Below are 16,815 nucleotides of genomic sequence, written 5' to 3' on the forward strand. Positions count from 1 at the left end.
AAGGTTTTACTATAAAATGTGTTTAGGATAGCAGTTTAGTTAAGTAGGCAGGCATGCTGGAGAACAAGGAGCTGCTTTATATTTATAATTTAATGATGGATTATACAATGTTGAACCGTGATCTTGATAAGGCAAATAAATTTTACTCTGTAGAGCCTCTCTTTCACAAAATTTATCAGCAAATATGAATTTTGGCTTTGGTCGAGTACGGTTTCAGGAATTCCCATTGTCCCAACGTCTTCAATGTATTTTTGGATTTTTTAGTTTCTAAATGGTGAATTTTACTAGATTGAGCCATTCTCTTGATAAACAATGTAAGTAAAACCAAAAATTATAAGTTGAATCCAATCTCAGAGAAGCTCTTGAAGCGTTTCGAAGGTTTAGCAGTACATAAGAGTGTATAGCGGAAAATGGAGTGAATGCAGTTCTTGCTTTATATATTGCACCTCGTAATGTCTCTGACGTCGATTTGTATAGGTATACGTGTTTTTTAAATGCTGTTGTTAGGAAAAATGTGGTCAATCTAGGGTCTCTTACTACAACCTCAGGTGCAGTCAAATTGCATTGCTTAAGAGTGTATTTCCTGTTTAAGAATGGCTCTCCAATACCAGCTTAGATCCAGTAAAGTGAGGATGAGAGTTTCGAGACATTTTGTCACCAAAAGCAATGAAGGAACCACCCTTAAGGGGAGATCTTAAAAATGATTTTTTGTAACTGCCAAAAAGGTTGTAGTAAGTTGTGTACTTGCAAGAAGGATGGACTGCTATGTAGAAGCCTGTGGGTCGTATTTGCAAAATTAATGCACGAATCTGATTCCTGCTGACTTGGAGGAAGAACAATTTTTTGACAGAGACACCTGTCCTGCAGAAGACAGTGAAGACACTCTGACGAGCACGGAATTCCTTTTTGGAGAAATACTCGAGAGTGATGATGACTAGATTGCAATTGATTTCTTGTATTGTCTTATAATGTTTAAATAAAGTTCTCACAAGAATAACGTTTTTAAGTATTATCCCTATCCCACACTTAAGTTTATAGTACTTACAACAAACAAGATTTTAAAAGATGATTTCTGGCATTTTAGAGTTTTTTGTAGGTTAGGAAAAATCATCTTTGAGCTTCGAAGGTAATTTTCTAATTGGCATTTTTTTTTCAGAAATTTATCTCTAAATTTCAAGACTGTTTTGAGTTATCCGCAAAAAATGCACTATTGAAAAAATCCAGTAACACGAAATTCGCTCTTTGTGAGAGTAATTTTGAGATAAGGAGAAAAACACAGGGAACTTTCTTTGTAGGGAATTGTTTGAACTATATTTTTGATCACTTACTTTTTTAAGAAATTCGGCTTAGAATCCGAGTTATTTGCAATATTCGGAAATTTGAAAATTTAAACAAAAATATATCGCTTGGCTGTCAAAATTTTCATGTTAACTTTTACTGTATCGATAGAGCACCCTCAGAACTACCTAAATCCAGAAAATCAACGACATAACTAATTTTCGTGGGTTTTGGCTCTAATTGGGCTGGTACTCACTGGGCGAGCACATGCCATAATTAATAGTAAAAATATGAATAATTATTCTTGATGTTTAGATATCTATTAAGAATTATAATTAGAAATATATTCGTTACTTTCAAGTTGGACTTTCTGGAACCGTTGGAGATATTCATACTGAATACACTGTTGTCACCACCACTACACCAACACTCACAATTACACTGACGCACGTTTCGATAACCAAGACATAGTTTTCAGAGACTGAAGGTAAACTGGTTACCTTTACTTACTTATTTTGATCAAATATAATTTATTAACCTAAATACAGAATACTTTCATTGTCTACAACACTTTCGATTATAAGTACATCCCTACACACATGTGGTAGGTAAGTTAGTTATTTTTATTGAACTGAAAATATATTTCCTGGATATAATTTATATGACAAAACAACAGGTCAGCTAGTACTTATATATGTTACGTCCCAAGCCCGATCTTGTACGGAGTCGACTTCGTACAATCATCTCTGTCCGAAGTCCGCCAATCTCGGCTTCGTACAAAATGGCTTGTACAGATCGGAATTCGTACAAATTCATTGTACGAAGCTCGACTCCGTACAAAATGGCTTGTACAGATTGGACTTCGTACAAATTCATTGTACGAAGCTCGACTCCGTACAAGATCGGGCTTGGGACGTAACATATACAATGAATCGATAAACAGTGGCTCAACTTTTATATATGTCAGATAATATTTTGGGATATTCATTTTACATCACTTATTGAATCCTGTTATATCTCGCATTGTATACTCGCTACACTGAGTGTGATAGTGTGATAGTTCTTTCTGGCATCCGGTGTTACAGAGTGCAAACGAGCAGCTGCGAAATGGTCGACCAAATGAGGCGACGACCGAAGAATGGATGTTCATCAGCTAGAGTTGCTCAAGTTAGTAGAAAAACAAATAATTTTGAAAAGAGTGATGTATTGCTTCTTACCAGAAAATTTACAGATAAAAAACTGATCGGAGTCTACTTAGATTAGAGCAAAAGATTGCCGTGAAGAAATTATATTAGTTAAAACCTCAGCCAAGTTTTATGGCAATGAAACAGTTGAATTGAATAGAATTATGAAAACAATGACTTGAAAAAGAAGAAGGAGCTCAAAAGCTGCATATGGTCATAAGACATTGTGGTTGTTTTTTGAGATGAGCATGTGATGATTCTTGTAACTTCCTTGAAAAAGGGAACACTATTATCATTGCAAAGCTTTAGGGGAAGCATCAAACTAAAACGCCTACAATTTGCTAAGACAAAAGTCTTGTTTTATCACGACAATCGGCCAGCACACCAATGGTTATTTCAATGGCCATAATCAATTCATTAAATTTTGTAATGTAACCTCATGCCACCTTTTCACCCTTTTCTATTATCAAAATTAGAAGAGTGGTTAGAGAATTTTTAAATAATAAAGAAATAAGGTCAGCCGTTATTGGCTATTCTGACGTGGAAGTCAGTTTAAGACATAGTCTATCTAACTTAATTAGCATAGTTGAAATGAAATGAAATTGATAAATGAATTTTCTTAGTTTCTCTTTTTTTAGTTCTATCTGTTAGACTAGGTATGTTTGAGAACATTCATTTATGGACACCAGAGACTCAGTCAGGCTAATTCAACGTGGATATGTCAAGTGGCGCTGGAAGGAATGACTTTATTAGTGAAATCCGTGGCATAATTTGTATGGGAAAATAATAATAAATACATACAAGGAAGGAAGAGAGGAAATATAATTGTAGGATTGACCAAAAAAATTATAGAATCTTCATTTCAATAGATATGTTAGGCACGAGGTTGAATGTGAATGGGAAGGTTTGAAAAAGAAGAGACATCTTATCTGGATTTGAAGGGCATATATACGAAAGTATCTTAGATAAACTGAAACAAAAATGAAACATAAAATGAAATTTTGTAATTGGAAAGTTTCAGCAATCAAACCATTTAATTTATTATAGGGTAATAGGTATGCGGATAGAATTCATCAGTGTCAAATGTTTATATACACGTGCTTATTTTAATTAATCATTGAGGCAAAAGTGAGCTTTTTTATCGAAAGAGAATATGAGTAACAAAAATACATCTATTTTAAGTGACTGTTTCTTTCAAAAATTCAAATAAAAATCGTGTCGGGAGATTGCGGATTTACTCACGAACAAAAATAAAAAAATATTAAGCAGATAACTTAGATATGAAATTTCTGTGCCGGCATTTCTCTTTAGTTATTTTTCATTCTTGAAAGCACTATCCTTTCATATGACAGATTTTATGAACTTTATGTTGATTTCTTATACCTTTCATCAATACGACGATAGGATTACGTAACATTATTAAAGAAACATCCAAAAGTGTAAATGATACTATTGAAAATGGATTTCCTGAATTCATGATGGAAAAAGTTAATTAAACGAAAGAAACTTCCCAGGAAAAACTGTAGTGGACAATAACATTCTAATAATAATATTGAAGATACATATTATGAAAATAATGGAATGAATACTCACCATTCAATACATGTACTACTGTGGATGCAGGGCTAGCGTTGGACGGCATACATGTATAGTTCCCCGTATCACTCAACAGAGCCTTTGTAACTAACAGTTTGCTAGTAGTGCCTGCTTCCGTTTTTTCCGTTTCTAGGCTAATTCCACCTCTGGGTGAATCAAAATCTACAACTGAGTGACCATGATACCATAGAATCGATGACGGTGGGGTTGAGTGAACATTAACTGTACATGTTAAAGAAATTGTGCTACCTTTCTTCACGTATACTTCTGGAGGACCGGATATCGACGCTTGTGCATCTATAACAAAGAAAATGGATTGAAAACTGGAAAATTTTTAATCTCATTGATTAAAAAAATGTATTTTAACTTTCATTCCAAAAGTTTTGTGTGTGATGGATTCTCAATCGATGTTAAAATGATACTTGCTTTTTCACTATAGCATCTATCTGAAAAATAATATGAAGATTTTCTAGAACATCAATCGGATGGCCATCGACTAAAAAAATTCAAGACTTTCACACAGGCTGAAGAAGCACGAGATCATTCGTTTCTTCCGTCTTATGTCAGAAGAATTTTATGAAATTTGTAGAAAATATGTTTCACTGCGACTACATCATGCTACATCAAACATCAATCTGAAAGATATTTACACGAGTCATTCAACGGATAAATTTACAATCACAATAATTTGAAACATGGTGGGACTGTGGGAGTAATTAACAAGAACAATTGTACTGTACGTATTACAACAGAAAATAATCCCAACTCTGATTAACGCCTATGAGCACACCTATTTCAGTGAACTGAGGACTAAAATTGAGGAGGTATGAAGTAGTTTTATAATTTAAACAAACACAAACATTTTTTCGATAAATAGACATGAAAAAAGCAGAAGACTTTCAGTAAATATAGATTTTTTAGAATTCTCTCGTTCAGTGCTTGCAATGGTTCACTTCGCTTCGTCATCCGTGTTTCTAGATTTCTTTCTTTTCCACTATGGTCCTTGATACCCGCTCCCAATATATACTAAACTTTAAACTTGTCCTAAGCTCATTAATTCTTCTCTATTCAGTTGTATTGAAAAACTTCTCATTGCTTCTTTCCTTTGAGAAAACTGTACGTAGTATCCTATTCATTCTAATAGATTATAACTCTAGCTGTCATCTTGGTGTTTAAATAATCCTCATCGTTACTGAATAATAAATTGATTAGTATATTATTTTTGATGTTATTTATCTATTTCTATCATCAAGCCAAGCTAGATAACGCAGTACACAATACAGATGCTGATACAGACTAAATAATGTTCCTCTCTTAAAAAGGGTATATGAGGAAGTTAAACAGATTCAATATTTGTGGTTTGGTTACAAACATTATTCACGCAAGATGCCGCTTCAAGTTCTTGAAGTAAGCTTGAAATTTGATACAAATATTAGATTAAATGAAAACTATTACTAAATATATAACTAACTAGCATACTTCTCGGAAAGTTGCACAGTTAATTTCAATGTTTTCAGTTCTGCACATTATGGTTTTTGTTATAGAAGCGCTTTAATTCGAGTTATTGAAGTAGTTCAATAAAAGTTCCTTGGAAGTTTTTATTATGTTTGTTCAATCAAGAAGCTTTGAATTCATTTTATGAAACAAGGTTTTATAAAATAGCAAAGCAAATAGAAGAAAATTATCGAGAATATAAAGTCGGCTTTCAGGTAATGGAGAGAGATATAAATGGCATTGTGAATTGTACTTCGTAGTAAAGACTTTAATAGTTTAATAATGAATTTATTTTCAAATACTCAATTAATACAATTATAATATTTACACGGCTTACTTAATTTCTGTTAAAAGCAAGAGATAAATGTCTATGAAAAGCAAATGATGATATAATGACCTCTAAACATTCTCAATATTTGCCGGTTTGGTTTTGTAAGGAAAGGAAATAAATTGATTCGAGATTTTTTTTCAAATTAAATCATATTGTCAATATCCAATGATAATTATTACAAAGCTTCCTGTTTGCCTCTATCATCAAGCAAAATGTTATGAGTAATCGATGAAATTCATTCCACAGGAAAGAAGAACCTGTTCAAAACCACTAACCACATAATTTGTGATGAAGGAAATAGTTTTCATATAGTGTTAAAAACTTATGGTTATAGTATAAGATTCTGCGTATTTCTCATGAAAACCTTTTATTCAACATCGTTAGAGTCTATTTCAGAAAGGTATAAAGTAATAAAATGGGGAATTCCGTCCAGTTCGGGTCAATTTCGGTGTCGGCCATAGGTGTAGGTCTTGAAATATTGTGTAGGGATTACTTAGGTAGTAGATAATACAGTTACGTTTTGTGTTTAACTGGTACCGTTTACGTTTCTATTAGTGCCTCTGCTTAATTTCAACCCTATTTCAGATTCGGCTTAACCATGCGCCTAAAGTTTTATGAAATACGCCGTGGAAAATGTAGCAGAAAAACATAGTGTAACTGTGCTGCGCACACCGCCATATCATGGATTGTTTTTCAGGAACACCTTGACTATCATTTAAAACTATAGTTCGATCCACAGCTTTCCAGTTCCCTCATACGTTATTCCCAAATTTACCAGTTCTATGATGGGAAACTTCTTAATTATTTCAGCGAAAATTAAATTTCAAAAAGGATCTTTATTCATTAATCTCATATTCATTTAGTTAAGAATTTAAACCGGCTTAGAAACTACAGCTAATTTCTCAAGTAACAAGACACGACTTGAACAAGTTTAAATTAAGGTCAACATTTTGATGTTATGCAGCAGCACATTTTAAAATGTAGGTTTACTCATTTTCATAGCTTGCCTACATTTATGTTCAGTGCGGCGATACCCGATTAACTTGCTCTGAACTTTCGAAATAGGGACCGGAATAGCCAAAATTATCTTGCACTATGATTCAACTGGAAAACTATAAATGATATTCTGAAAAAAGGAAGAAAACAGTTCTCGTATCTAGTCCAATGGAATCATTATCTAAAGAAGCTTCGAGTTATAAGAATTTATTACCAAAAGTGAGAAATTGGTAATGTTGATATTCTATCTTGTAAAAATAAGAATTTTAACAGCTTTGTGTTTAATTTATTTCCTCAACTGTCAGAATTCTCTCTCTAGACTTGTAAGTAGGTCTTTATTGATAGAATCTGCTCCTGATTAAATAGTTTCTTTATCACATACACGATGTTATTCAAAATAGAAAGTGTGAGTTTCATCTAAGAAGAAGATGTAAGCTAAAATATCTTAAATAATCATTGGAACATAATATGATCATTCAACTTTCAAATTAGCCAAGAATAAACCAGTATAGCTAACTTTAACGTTAAACACAGGTCAAAAAGACTATAAGCAAATTAGTTAATACTGAATGCCAAGGAATGAATATTTCAGAGAAATGATGGATGAATAACAATAAAATGGTGAAATTCTCTGAATAAATATAATGTCAAACTGGTGAATCGTGTCTAAAAACAATGATATTATGATTCTCTTGCCAAAATCTATCATAGAAAATTAGTCATATAATTTAATATTCACCTAAAACCCGAGGAGAAATCAAGTTGAGAATCAGAATAATTAATTTATTACTCTTATTACCTTTTTCTTTCTATGGAAAGACTACTTAATTTCCAAGTCGGATTATGCCGTATTCTATATATCAAACAATTTTTGATATTATCACATCTTCACCGTAATATATTTGTGAAGTATTCATGTATTTTGCTACCTTAATTATATTTTTCCACTAATAATTCATTTACAAGGACTTAGTCGCACGCCTTCAGTCATAATTTATATGAAACTATGAAAGAAATGGTGTGTGGTTTCACATATAGGGCAACTATTGAACTATATTTCTAGATTTTTTCCGATGAGGCATATCTGGTGACAGAGGAAGTAGATCTTACAATAATTCAATCGTTTCTATAATTTAGTCAATTACATAATTGTTTTTAGATCTCTTTATAATAGAAATTCTGTTTTCCCTTTACACGAACTACAAACAAATTCGTATAACTTTTCATTACTTAATCGAGAAACATTCCAGTCTTCGTCCGATGACTCTTGAAAGTTTAGAAAGAGAAATATCATTCATAAAGATAAAGCGATAATGAATTTGAAACAATATGTGAAAATGATGCTACATATTTTGAATTGATGAACTGTAACAGGGCATTTTTTTGCCCATTCGTCGGCAAGTAGATACTGGAGGGGATGTAGCTATGGCGAATAGGAACGTTGAGGATCTCGTAAAGCATGAGGTATGTATCTAAATATAATATATACGTTCTATAACACCTAGTTAAAACAAAACAAAATATATATATATATATATATATATATATATATATATGCAACAAAAAGCAATAAACAGTCCCATATATTCAGTTTACTGGTTGCTCAAACTTAATTAATAGTTAATTTTATTCATAAACAAAATTAGTCATAATCACTAAAATTTTTATTGCATTGTTATAGGTAGCTATTAAATAGTAAATACTCAGTGGAGAAAATAAACTATTCAGTTTGCAGTAGTGATCATAAACTACTTGATGAATTGCATCAAATTTCATCTGTGTGAGTTATGACCAACTCGTTAAATAATATATAATATACTGTTATCTTCTATATTTTGCTATTCAATTATTCATAAACATTTCTACGAATAAGATACTACTTCGTAAATTTCTTCCAATGAATGTCAATGGAAGGATCTGACTACGTTCAAGTGTTCTCAAAGTTTCCATTCTCATTTTTCAACACTTCTCATGAAACAGTACTTGCTATTTCCATATTTTGGTGTAGATATATGATTTGTTAAGATAACTTTTCTGTGGGACTACGATATGTTTCACTCACATCTCTTCTAAATTCGTTAACCTACAACGTTGATTGATTGATATCTATTTGTAATAGTAAGATTCCACTTTCGCACTCCAAGCGAGTTCGCTCCTGCTTAAATATATACTTGCTTACTAGAAAATATGGGACGACTATATCCAAGGAACATATTTACTATCTAATTTGGCGAAATATGAAATAACCAATTTACTTTATCAAAATAAATATGATACCTTTAGGATGGTGAAGGAACTAACAAAACTTTTACCCAGAGGTGAATATTATTGAGCAATGATTAGTTTCGAACTTTTCATCAGGATTACGAAGCTATTGATAAATTTGTTCGGTTTTGCTTTAACGCTTTGGTTATATACAGTGTACTTTACCTCAAAGCTTGTTTAATCAGTTCCTGTATTAATTTATCACGGGAATTCGGGAAATATAATAAGTTAATGCAAGGCACATAAATGAAGAATGAAGCTAAACTTGATTATATTTGAGCTCAAGCATGTGCTAATGGTGGATGAGTTGAGATTAATTTGTACAGGGTTATTTTTGATAATTTGTCACCTTCATATCGACAATAATCTCTTAAAGGTGTAGATTATCAATAGAGAAGAAAATTGTAGAAGGGGTCGTACTTCAAAAAGAAATATCTCATCTTCTTGTCGTATTTTATGAGGCAGAGCGTCAATAGTACTTGTGAGTATTAGTCTCTTGGAGTTAACAACTACCTACTAACATAATAATCTTCATTAACTTCAAAATAACGTGGCAATCCATTTGATAATCGTTAGGTATCATACGCCACAGATTGAAATAATGTAATTCTACCTATAAGCTAAAACCCTTGCGTTTGAAATTATCAAGCTCGTTATGATTTGCGGATTTTCTATTGCTATAAAATCCATGGATTGTTGCTTTAAGTCTTAGTCACGCTTGTTCCTGTGGGCGTCAGAATTTATATGAATTCCTCACAGTTCATCAATTTTTTATTTGTTAACCGACGAAAATACCAGCTTCAACTGAAGCCCTTGTCAATTCAGAATATTTTCAAAATACTCATATTTTCCAGAATTTTGTCGAAGAGCCTTCACCAATTGTTCCATAAGGCCTAGCAATATGCAATGGACGCATCAAAATATGATTGACTTTCACAATCGGTTCATGTTTCCTATCTGAAACTGTAACTCTTAGTAAAGTACGTCGGCTATTGTATCCCAAGATGATATGGACATTTAGTGTATCTAACTTACACTAGATAACATACCATATTGAAATCCCCTAGCACTGGTCAGGCATAATTTTTTTTCGCTAGAATTCATATCACTTCTGGAGCTTTATTTCCATAATGAAGATTTTCTTTAAAGCCTTCTGTAGCGATTGAAATATGTGCTAAAAATAAATGCAAATAAACCTATCACATCGTTACTACGAAAAATTCTATGTTATTTTTTAATAAATCCAGAAAATATCTCTTGAATCTTTCTTTTTTTTTTTAGCGATTTAGCTGTTCAAGGTAGGTTTGAGATTTGAACAAGAAGTTACAGGAAAATGTTCACTGGGGGTATTGATGGGATTGTTTAAGGCAGATCTGGATGATGAATCTTTTTGTCATTTTTACCAGCCCCAAGCTTGCGAGATTAATTAAACAAAACTAGAAATCATTGATATGATTGGCTTCCTCTATAGTCTTAATGAATCCTACTAAAATTGGTTAGAACCATTTCATGAGACAATCAGTGTGCTAGGGCCGCATCAAGAATGTTTGATACCAATACTGAATCACCAGAATATCTCGCAATTTATATATATATATATATATTGTTAGTATGCTACTTCACAAAAACACAACGTGCAGAAGTAGTGGAGGCTATAGAAATATTTAATCGTAGCTGATTGACACAACTTTTCTGTATACTGACACATAGTTCGTTCACAAATTTCAATTATGTCAGTTCATTTAAAATTATCTAACGTAATCTTGAACTGCAGAATCACATTGATTTTAACATTTTCCCAACCTCAGAAGAGAAAACTAAAAAAAATCGTAATCTCTATCCCTCTATTCCAAAGATATTTTGATAGTAACATGAAATCGAAAGCAAATGACTTCGAGGGTAGATAATGGAATCTGTTAGTCACTTATTAAAAGAAATATATGAAAAAAGGTGTTTAACCAATTTGGCTACAAAAATTTGCATGTAATATCGAACCAACATGCACTAACGCTAGTTAATTCGTGACCGATTTATAACGCTTAATAAAAATGTTAAGATCTCCATATAGCATTCGAATTTGATCGTAGTTAAGATTTTGGATTATTTATGCTTCCTGAATTTACACTGAAATGGCCGAATTTTCGATTTATTGTCAAACGGATTTATCACACTCAACACAAACCATTTGAGGAAAATAAATTGGATATAAAACTTATTTATTAACAAAATCGGTTTTTCTCTCTCGATGTGTCACCATATGAGAGAACATTTGAATGAGTTAAGATAATTTGTACGTTTAAAGGTTACCTCCGATTAAAATAGACAATTTTTCTGTTATCCTGGATATATAAATTAACTAGTGTTGTTCCTTCATTTGCATTACTTTGAAATAATTATATACACAAGAAATTTATCAGAGAAAAGAATGCCGATCACCCAATACCGATAGATTTCTCATTTTTTGTGAAAATATAAGATTACTAGTTATTTGTTTACAAATAGATTGGTAGAGGTATAAGAAGGTCCAGTTGGCAAAAAGCTTAGTATTTTTGGATGCAGAATGCACCTTCATATACAGTTTCTATATCCATATAGAGAAATATTTCATCGGCAACAATATCTTAATAATCAATGTTATACTTATATACTTATAAACTCAGAAACTGCTGAACAATTTCCATCCGATTTACAACAAAAGATAGAATGCATTATAAGAAAAATTTATTTGTTGAGGTTTGTTTAAATTGTTTCAAATATGACAGTAACTGTTGAAAGTAAGTAAAAAAAGCAGAGTCATCTTGAAGCTTTTATCGCAATGACATATATCAACTCTGCATTACTGGAAATGACTATAATATTTCAGTCAAATTCAATTCAATTCAAATCAATCTAAATTTCCACTCATTACACGCCTTAAGCTGGAGCGACCTAAGAGCATACAACACACGTTCTAAGACTCGTGTAAAGGCTGGGCGTTAATTATTGTAGAAAGAAACCATTAACATCAATGTATAGATGCAAAAAACCTTTCCAATTCAGAATAATGTAAAACATAATAGAATATGAGGGGTTAAGATAATTTGACACTAAAATCTGTTCTAAAAAGATTTACAAATGTGAAATTTCTCGATTCAATAGAATTTATTGGTCTAGTCAATATTTCTCCGGTTACAAATTTAGAAGAGAAATTCTGTTTAAATGTGTATCTAGCTTGTAAAACCAATAAGATACCAAAATATTGGCATAACTACTAGATTGTGTCTATTTTTAGAAGGAAATAACTGTTAGTGTAACATAGGTCTTAGTGTCAATAGCTTTATGAGCGACAAAATTTTCCATAATAAGCAGCAGGTTATTATGGAATCATGGCCCTCAAAGAAAAAGTTATGAAGAGTTTTTTGTTTCTTCAGTAGGGAAGATGGCCTCTGTTTTTGCCATGATGTGAAAGGTAACTATTTGAAGAAATCGGTATTTCATGTCATACATCTGAATGGCGTCTTTTTATTAACAGTTCAATTGAAAGTCTGAAAGCTGTTCTTCTACACAATGAGGACAAATTTCCATCGATTCCATTAGCACATTTCGTACATCTCAAGAAAATTACGGCAGTATTGGTGATTTTAAGATGGTGTGTTTTTTGACAGCAATGCAAGGTGGTTACTGGTTATACTAAACTCTCCTGTTATCTATGCCTGTGGGATAGTAGAAATGATGCCGCTCACTACCGACAAAAACATTGGCCTACACGTATTGAGCACGAATTAGGAAAATACAATGTTAAACGGGAAGTAATGGACGATCTCAAAACTATACTAATGGAACCATTTCATATTAAATTGGATCTTATTGAACAATTTGTAAGGGCTCTTAATCATGAGTCTTAATCTTTCAAATATTTAAAAAGTTTTTTTCCAAAGCTCTCTGAGGCGAAAATTGAAGCTGGAGTCTTTGTTGGCCCTCAAAAAAAAATATGAATTGGAATATTTTTGTAATAAGCAGCAAAGAGAAAAAATCCTGGATCAGTTTTAAGGCAGTAATTTATGGTTTTCCTGAAAACCATAGAGCTGAAAAGTACGAAGAGCTGATCACTGACATTTTACTATCGTGGGATGTAGAATGTCTATAAAGATAAAATTAAAGATAATATGGGAGCTTATTCGGAAAAGCAAGGGGAACGCTTCCATCAAGACAGTGGAATTTGAGAGACGTTACCAAGACCAGTATAGACTAAAAGTATGATGGGACACTATATTTAGGGGTTAATGAGAGAAACTTCTACCAACTCCATTTTAAAAGTGTTCATTTTTGATATGTTTTGATAAATCTTCTATTTTTTCCATGTACTTTCATTTATTTCATACGCATAAAATCAAATACAAAAATATTGTTTGTTCTAATTCTTATTTCTAGGTATAGAAGCAATTAAATCAAATAGCATATAAACTGTGCGCAAAAATGTGGTAGACCTTTATTTTTCTTGTGAAATCTAGTAACTAATGAAATCAAATGAGTAATACTAATAACTAAATTCTCTGTATGTCATTGATGATTGAACAATTGATTCAGTTATCTAATTACAGGCACTATCATATAAAGCCCAACAAACGTATATATTTCCTCATTAGCGCTTAATAACAATGAATAAAAACTCCCTCGAACATATTCTATGACATTTCCCATCCCTTTTTGTGTAAAACGTGTAATAACTAGAGTTTTGTAGTCCATTTGTTAAATTCAACCTAGTGATAATCTAAAAATGTCCTTGTTATTAAGTTAACTGGATCTAATTTATATCCAACAATTCTGAACTTCTAATTGTTGGTATATTCATTATGCAGGTCTAGTTTTTGTTTCTCTCCATTCGGGCTTTATTTATCCAGTAACTACAAATCTGGGGAGGAAATCATGATAATTATTCTCTTCTCGGTAACGTACAGAAACGTAGGTGAAGATGAACGAACACAAAAGAGGAAATGCTATAAATCGTATCAGACAACCAACAGAACCGTCTCCAAAAAAATTCACGTACGACGTAATTTAAGTGCATTATCATGTTTAAATGAAAATATACTCAGTATACATTGATGTTCTGCTTAAGTGCTTTTATTTAATAAAGTAGCTCAATATAATAAAACTTTCAATGAAGTCTAAAGTGAAGCATTGGCGGAAAAAGGTAATTAGCGTCTCAGACTAATCTAAAACAATTAATATACAACCTATTGCTGAAAAATACTTGATTCAATCTAACATTATTACTACTGGAATCAACAATAGAATTAATATAATTATAACTATCGTATATCTAGCTGCAGTACCACACCATATTTCTTCTGGTGGTAACATTTTCAGCTATATTATTAACAGCAACTAGAAGAGTGATTCTGATAGAAGAAACGACGTATATATGCTCCCCTTTAGATGCATTTAAATGACTCATTCTATATTCAACAATAGTACTGATTCAATGTTAAGTTTTGAACACAGATATAATTGAATGGGGCTTTATCTTGTGAAGATCAAAAATAAGCCAAATCAAAAACTGTAGGGATTTACAAGAAGAAACACAGAATGTATGGACACAGATGCAATAAATGCTAATCTTGTTTTTAGAAAACGGATAGAATCCAACTATCTTGGCTAAAAAATTATTACTAAAGAACAAAAATTAAATCCGCAGACCTAGGCTTAGTAGCTGCTGTAAATAGATGCTATTTTTCAAAGATTTCACTTATGAAGCTTAAACTTCGAATACTACTGGAAGAGGAAAATTCTGAAAAATTTATATGGAAATGGAAAATGGAGACATTTATAGAATTAGAAGCGAGCATTACAAAGATTTAGAGAGTAAACTAAAAACGAATACAGTAGCTCGGACATCTGGAGCGAATGAATAAAGGAATAGTAACAAAAAAGATTTATACAGAAATAATGGAAGGAAAAATATTCATTTAACTCTCCATAAAAAGTTGTTTTGATGAAGTAGACTAAGAACTGAAGAGAATGGAAGTTAAAAATTGGAAGAGCAAGACTAGGAATAAGGCAAAATGAAGCTGTATGATAGAAGAAGGGTAAATAAATTGAGTAAATAAAACAAATTCATGATCTATCTTTTTTATATTTGTTATATTTTCCAGAGAGTACAAGCAAAACTGACCAACGACAGCCTATATTGAAGAACTAGTAGAAAGATGTCTTCCAACAGATGATTGGCAATTTTTTTCTTGAGCAAAGTATATTCTTTGAATTTTAATAATTTGTTCATAAATGGCTTTTACTAATGAATGGTTCTAACGGATCATTTTTGGTTAGAAATTACTTCAATTTAAAATAAAATGTTTTCCTTAAGATCTACAAATTTTCTTAGAACTTCTCAAAAACAATGTTTTGTTTGATCTGTAACCTAATGTTCAATACAATATATTTATAACAATATAACAACGGAGTTTTGTACAAAAAATACTTATGTCAAATAATCATGAATAATTTCTTCACAAACCTTCTAGAAAGTCTATCCCAACGGTATATTCATAATTCATAACATAATTGTTACCTCTGTATACCTTTCAACATTTTAGCTTAGAAGAATAATTATGGTTTTCAAAGTTATTTGGTAACTGTCAAGCCTTCGTCAAGTTGATATTTGTTATGCTAGCTTTCACGTTTTCCTTTTGATTCTCTGCATTTTAAAGCATTGGTCTGATATCTTAATCGTTGTTGAAAGACAGAGAAAGTTCAAATTTGAATCAGAGCTAATTAAACCCAATATTTGTTGGTGAATTTTTTGGACCTACATTTCATGAAAGGTTTATATTAAATATTTTCCTCGTTTATATATTTATTCTCCTGTTTTTATAAAGTTTCATTCGTCGGAAGCAACTTCAAACAAACATGAATCGATGAATAATAGTTTCTGCATTTACTTGGTATTGTTACATATTAGATTAACAATCATTCATTATTCTATCTTTCTTTGTTATGAAATGTTTGGATGATATTTTTACACACTCAAAAACTTTTTATCGTTTTTTAACTCTGCATGCTTTTGAAACAACATAATTTCATGTTCCAAGATCCTTTCCTTGAAAAAACATCGAGAGCATCAATTTTTTAACGGAAGGATGAGAAATCTTCAATACTTCTAGAGTAAAATAAAGAAAAAATCATAAAATAGATTATTGTCAAAACTAAAAGATATCTGTGAATTGAAAGTATCCATCATACCGCACTTGTTGAAGTAATAACAATAACATTTTGAGTTACTTAATCCATGCTTGTGAAATCTTTGAATTGCTATTAAACATATTCAAAAATGAAATGATTCCTAGGTAGACAGAGGGATATATATCCTCAGCTTGTAAGTGTCCCACGTCCTGAAATGTTGATTGAGTCACTGCTTTGCTAGATCTCATAGTATGCTTCCAAAGCAATGATGATTGTTGTTATTTGAGACGGTTTTGGAGAGATCTATTCTACATTAGCTCAAACCAAATACAGTGTACTGGTGACTTCAGAAATTATGTATCCGGTATCTTCTTCTACACAAAACCGGCAGTCGCCAATATGTGTGTCCATGTGGAAATACGGAGGTTATTTCTGCTAGTTCAGAATATGCGAGAGAATTATTAATTTTTAATATTACAATCAATAATCAAACTTAAATTTCTATTGTGT

At 31.7% G+C, this 16,815-nt stretch overlaps 1 protein-coding gene across 1 annotated transcript in view; it reads right to left on the bottom strand.

The window, feature by feature from the left end:
• LOC130443090 (lachesin-like) overlaps positions 1-16,815 on the bottom strand; it is a 506,360-nt gene that overhangs the window by 11,408 nt on the left and 478,137 nt on the right. Inside the window, exon 6 of the mRNA XM_056777553.1 lies at positions 4,056-4,355. Coding sequence (XP_056633531.1) covers positions 4,056-4,355 — 300 coding nt within the window. The remainder of the gene's footprint in view (positions 1-4,055; positions 4,356-16,815) is intronic.

Source organism: Diorhabda sublineata, chromosome 4 (genome assembly GCF_026230105.1).
Source record: "Diorhabda sublineata isolate icDioSubl1.1 chromosome 4, icDioSubl1.1, whole genome shotgun sequence".
Lineage (NCBI taxonomy): Eukaryota > Metazoa > Arthropoda > Insecta > Coleoptera > Chrysomelidae > Diorhabda > Diorhabda sublineata.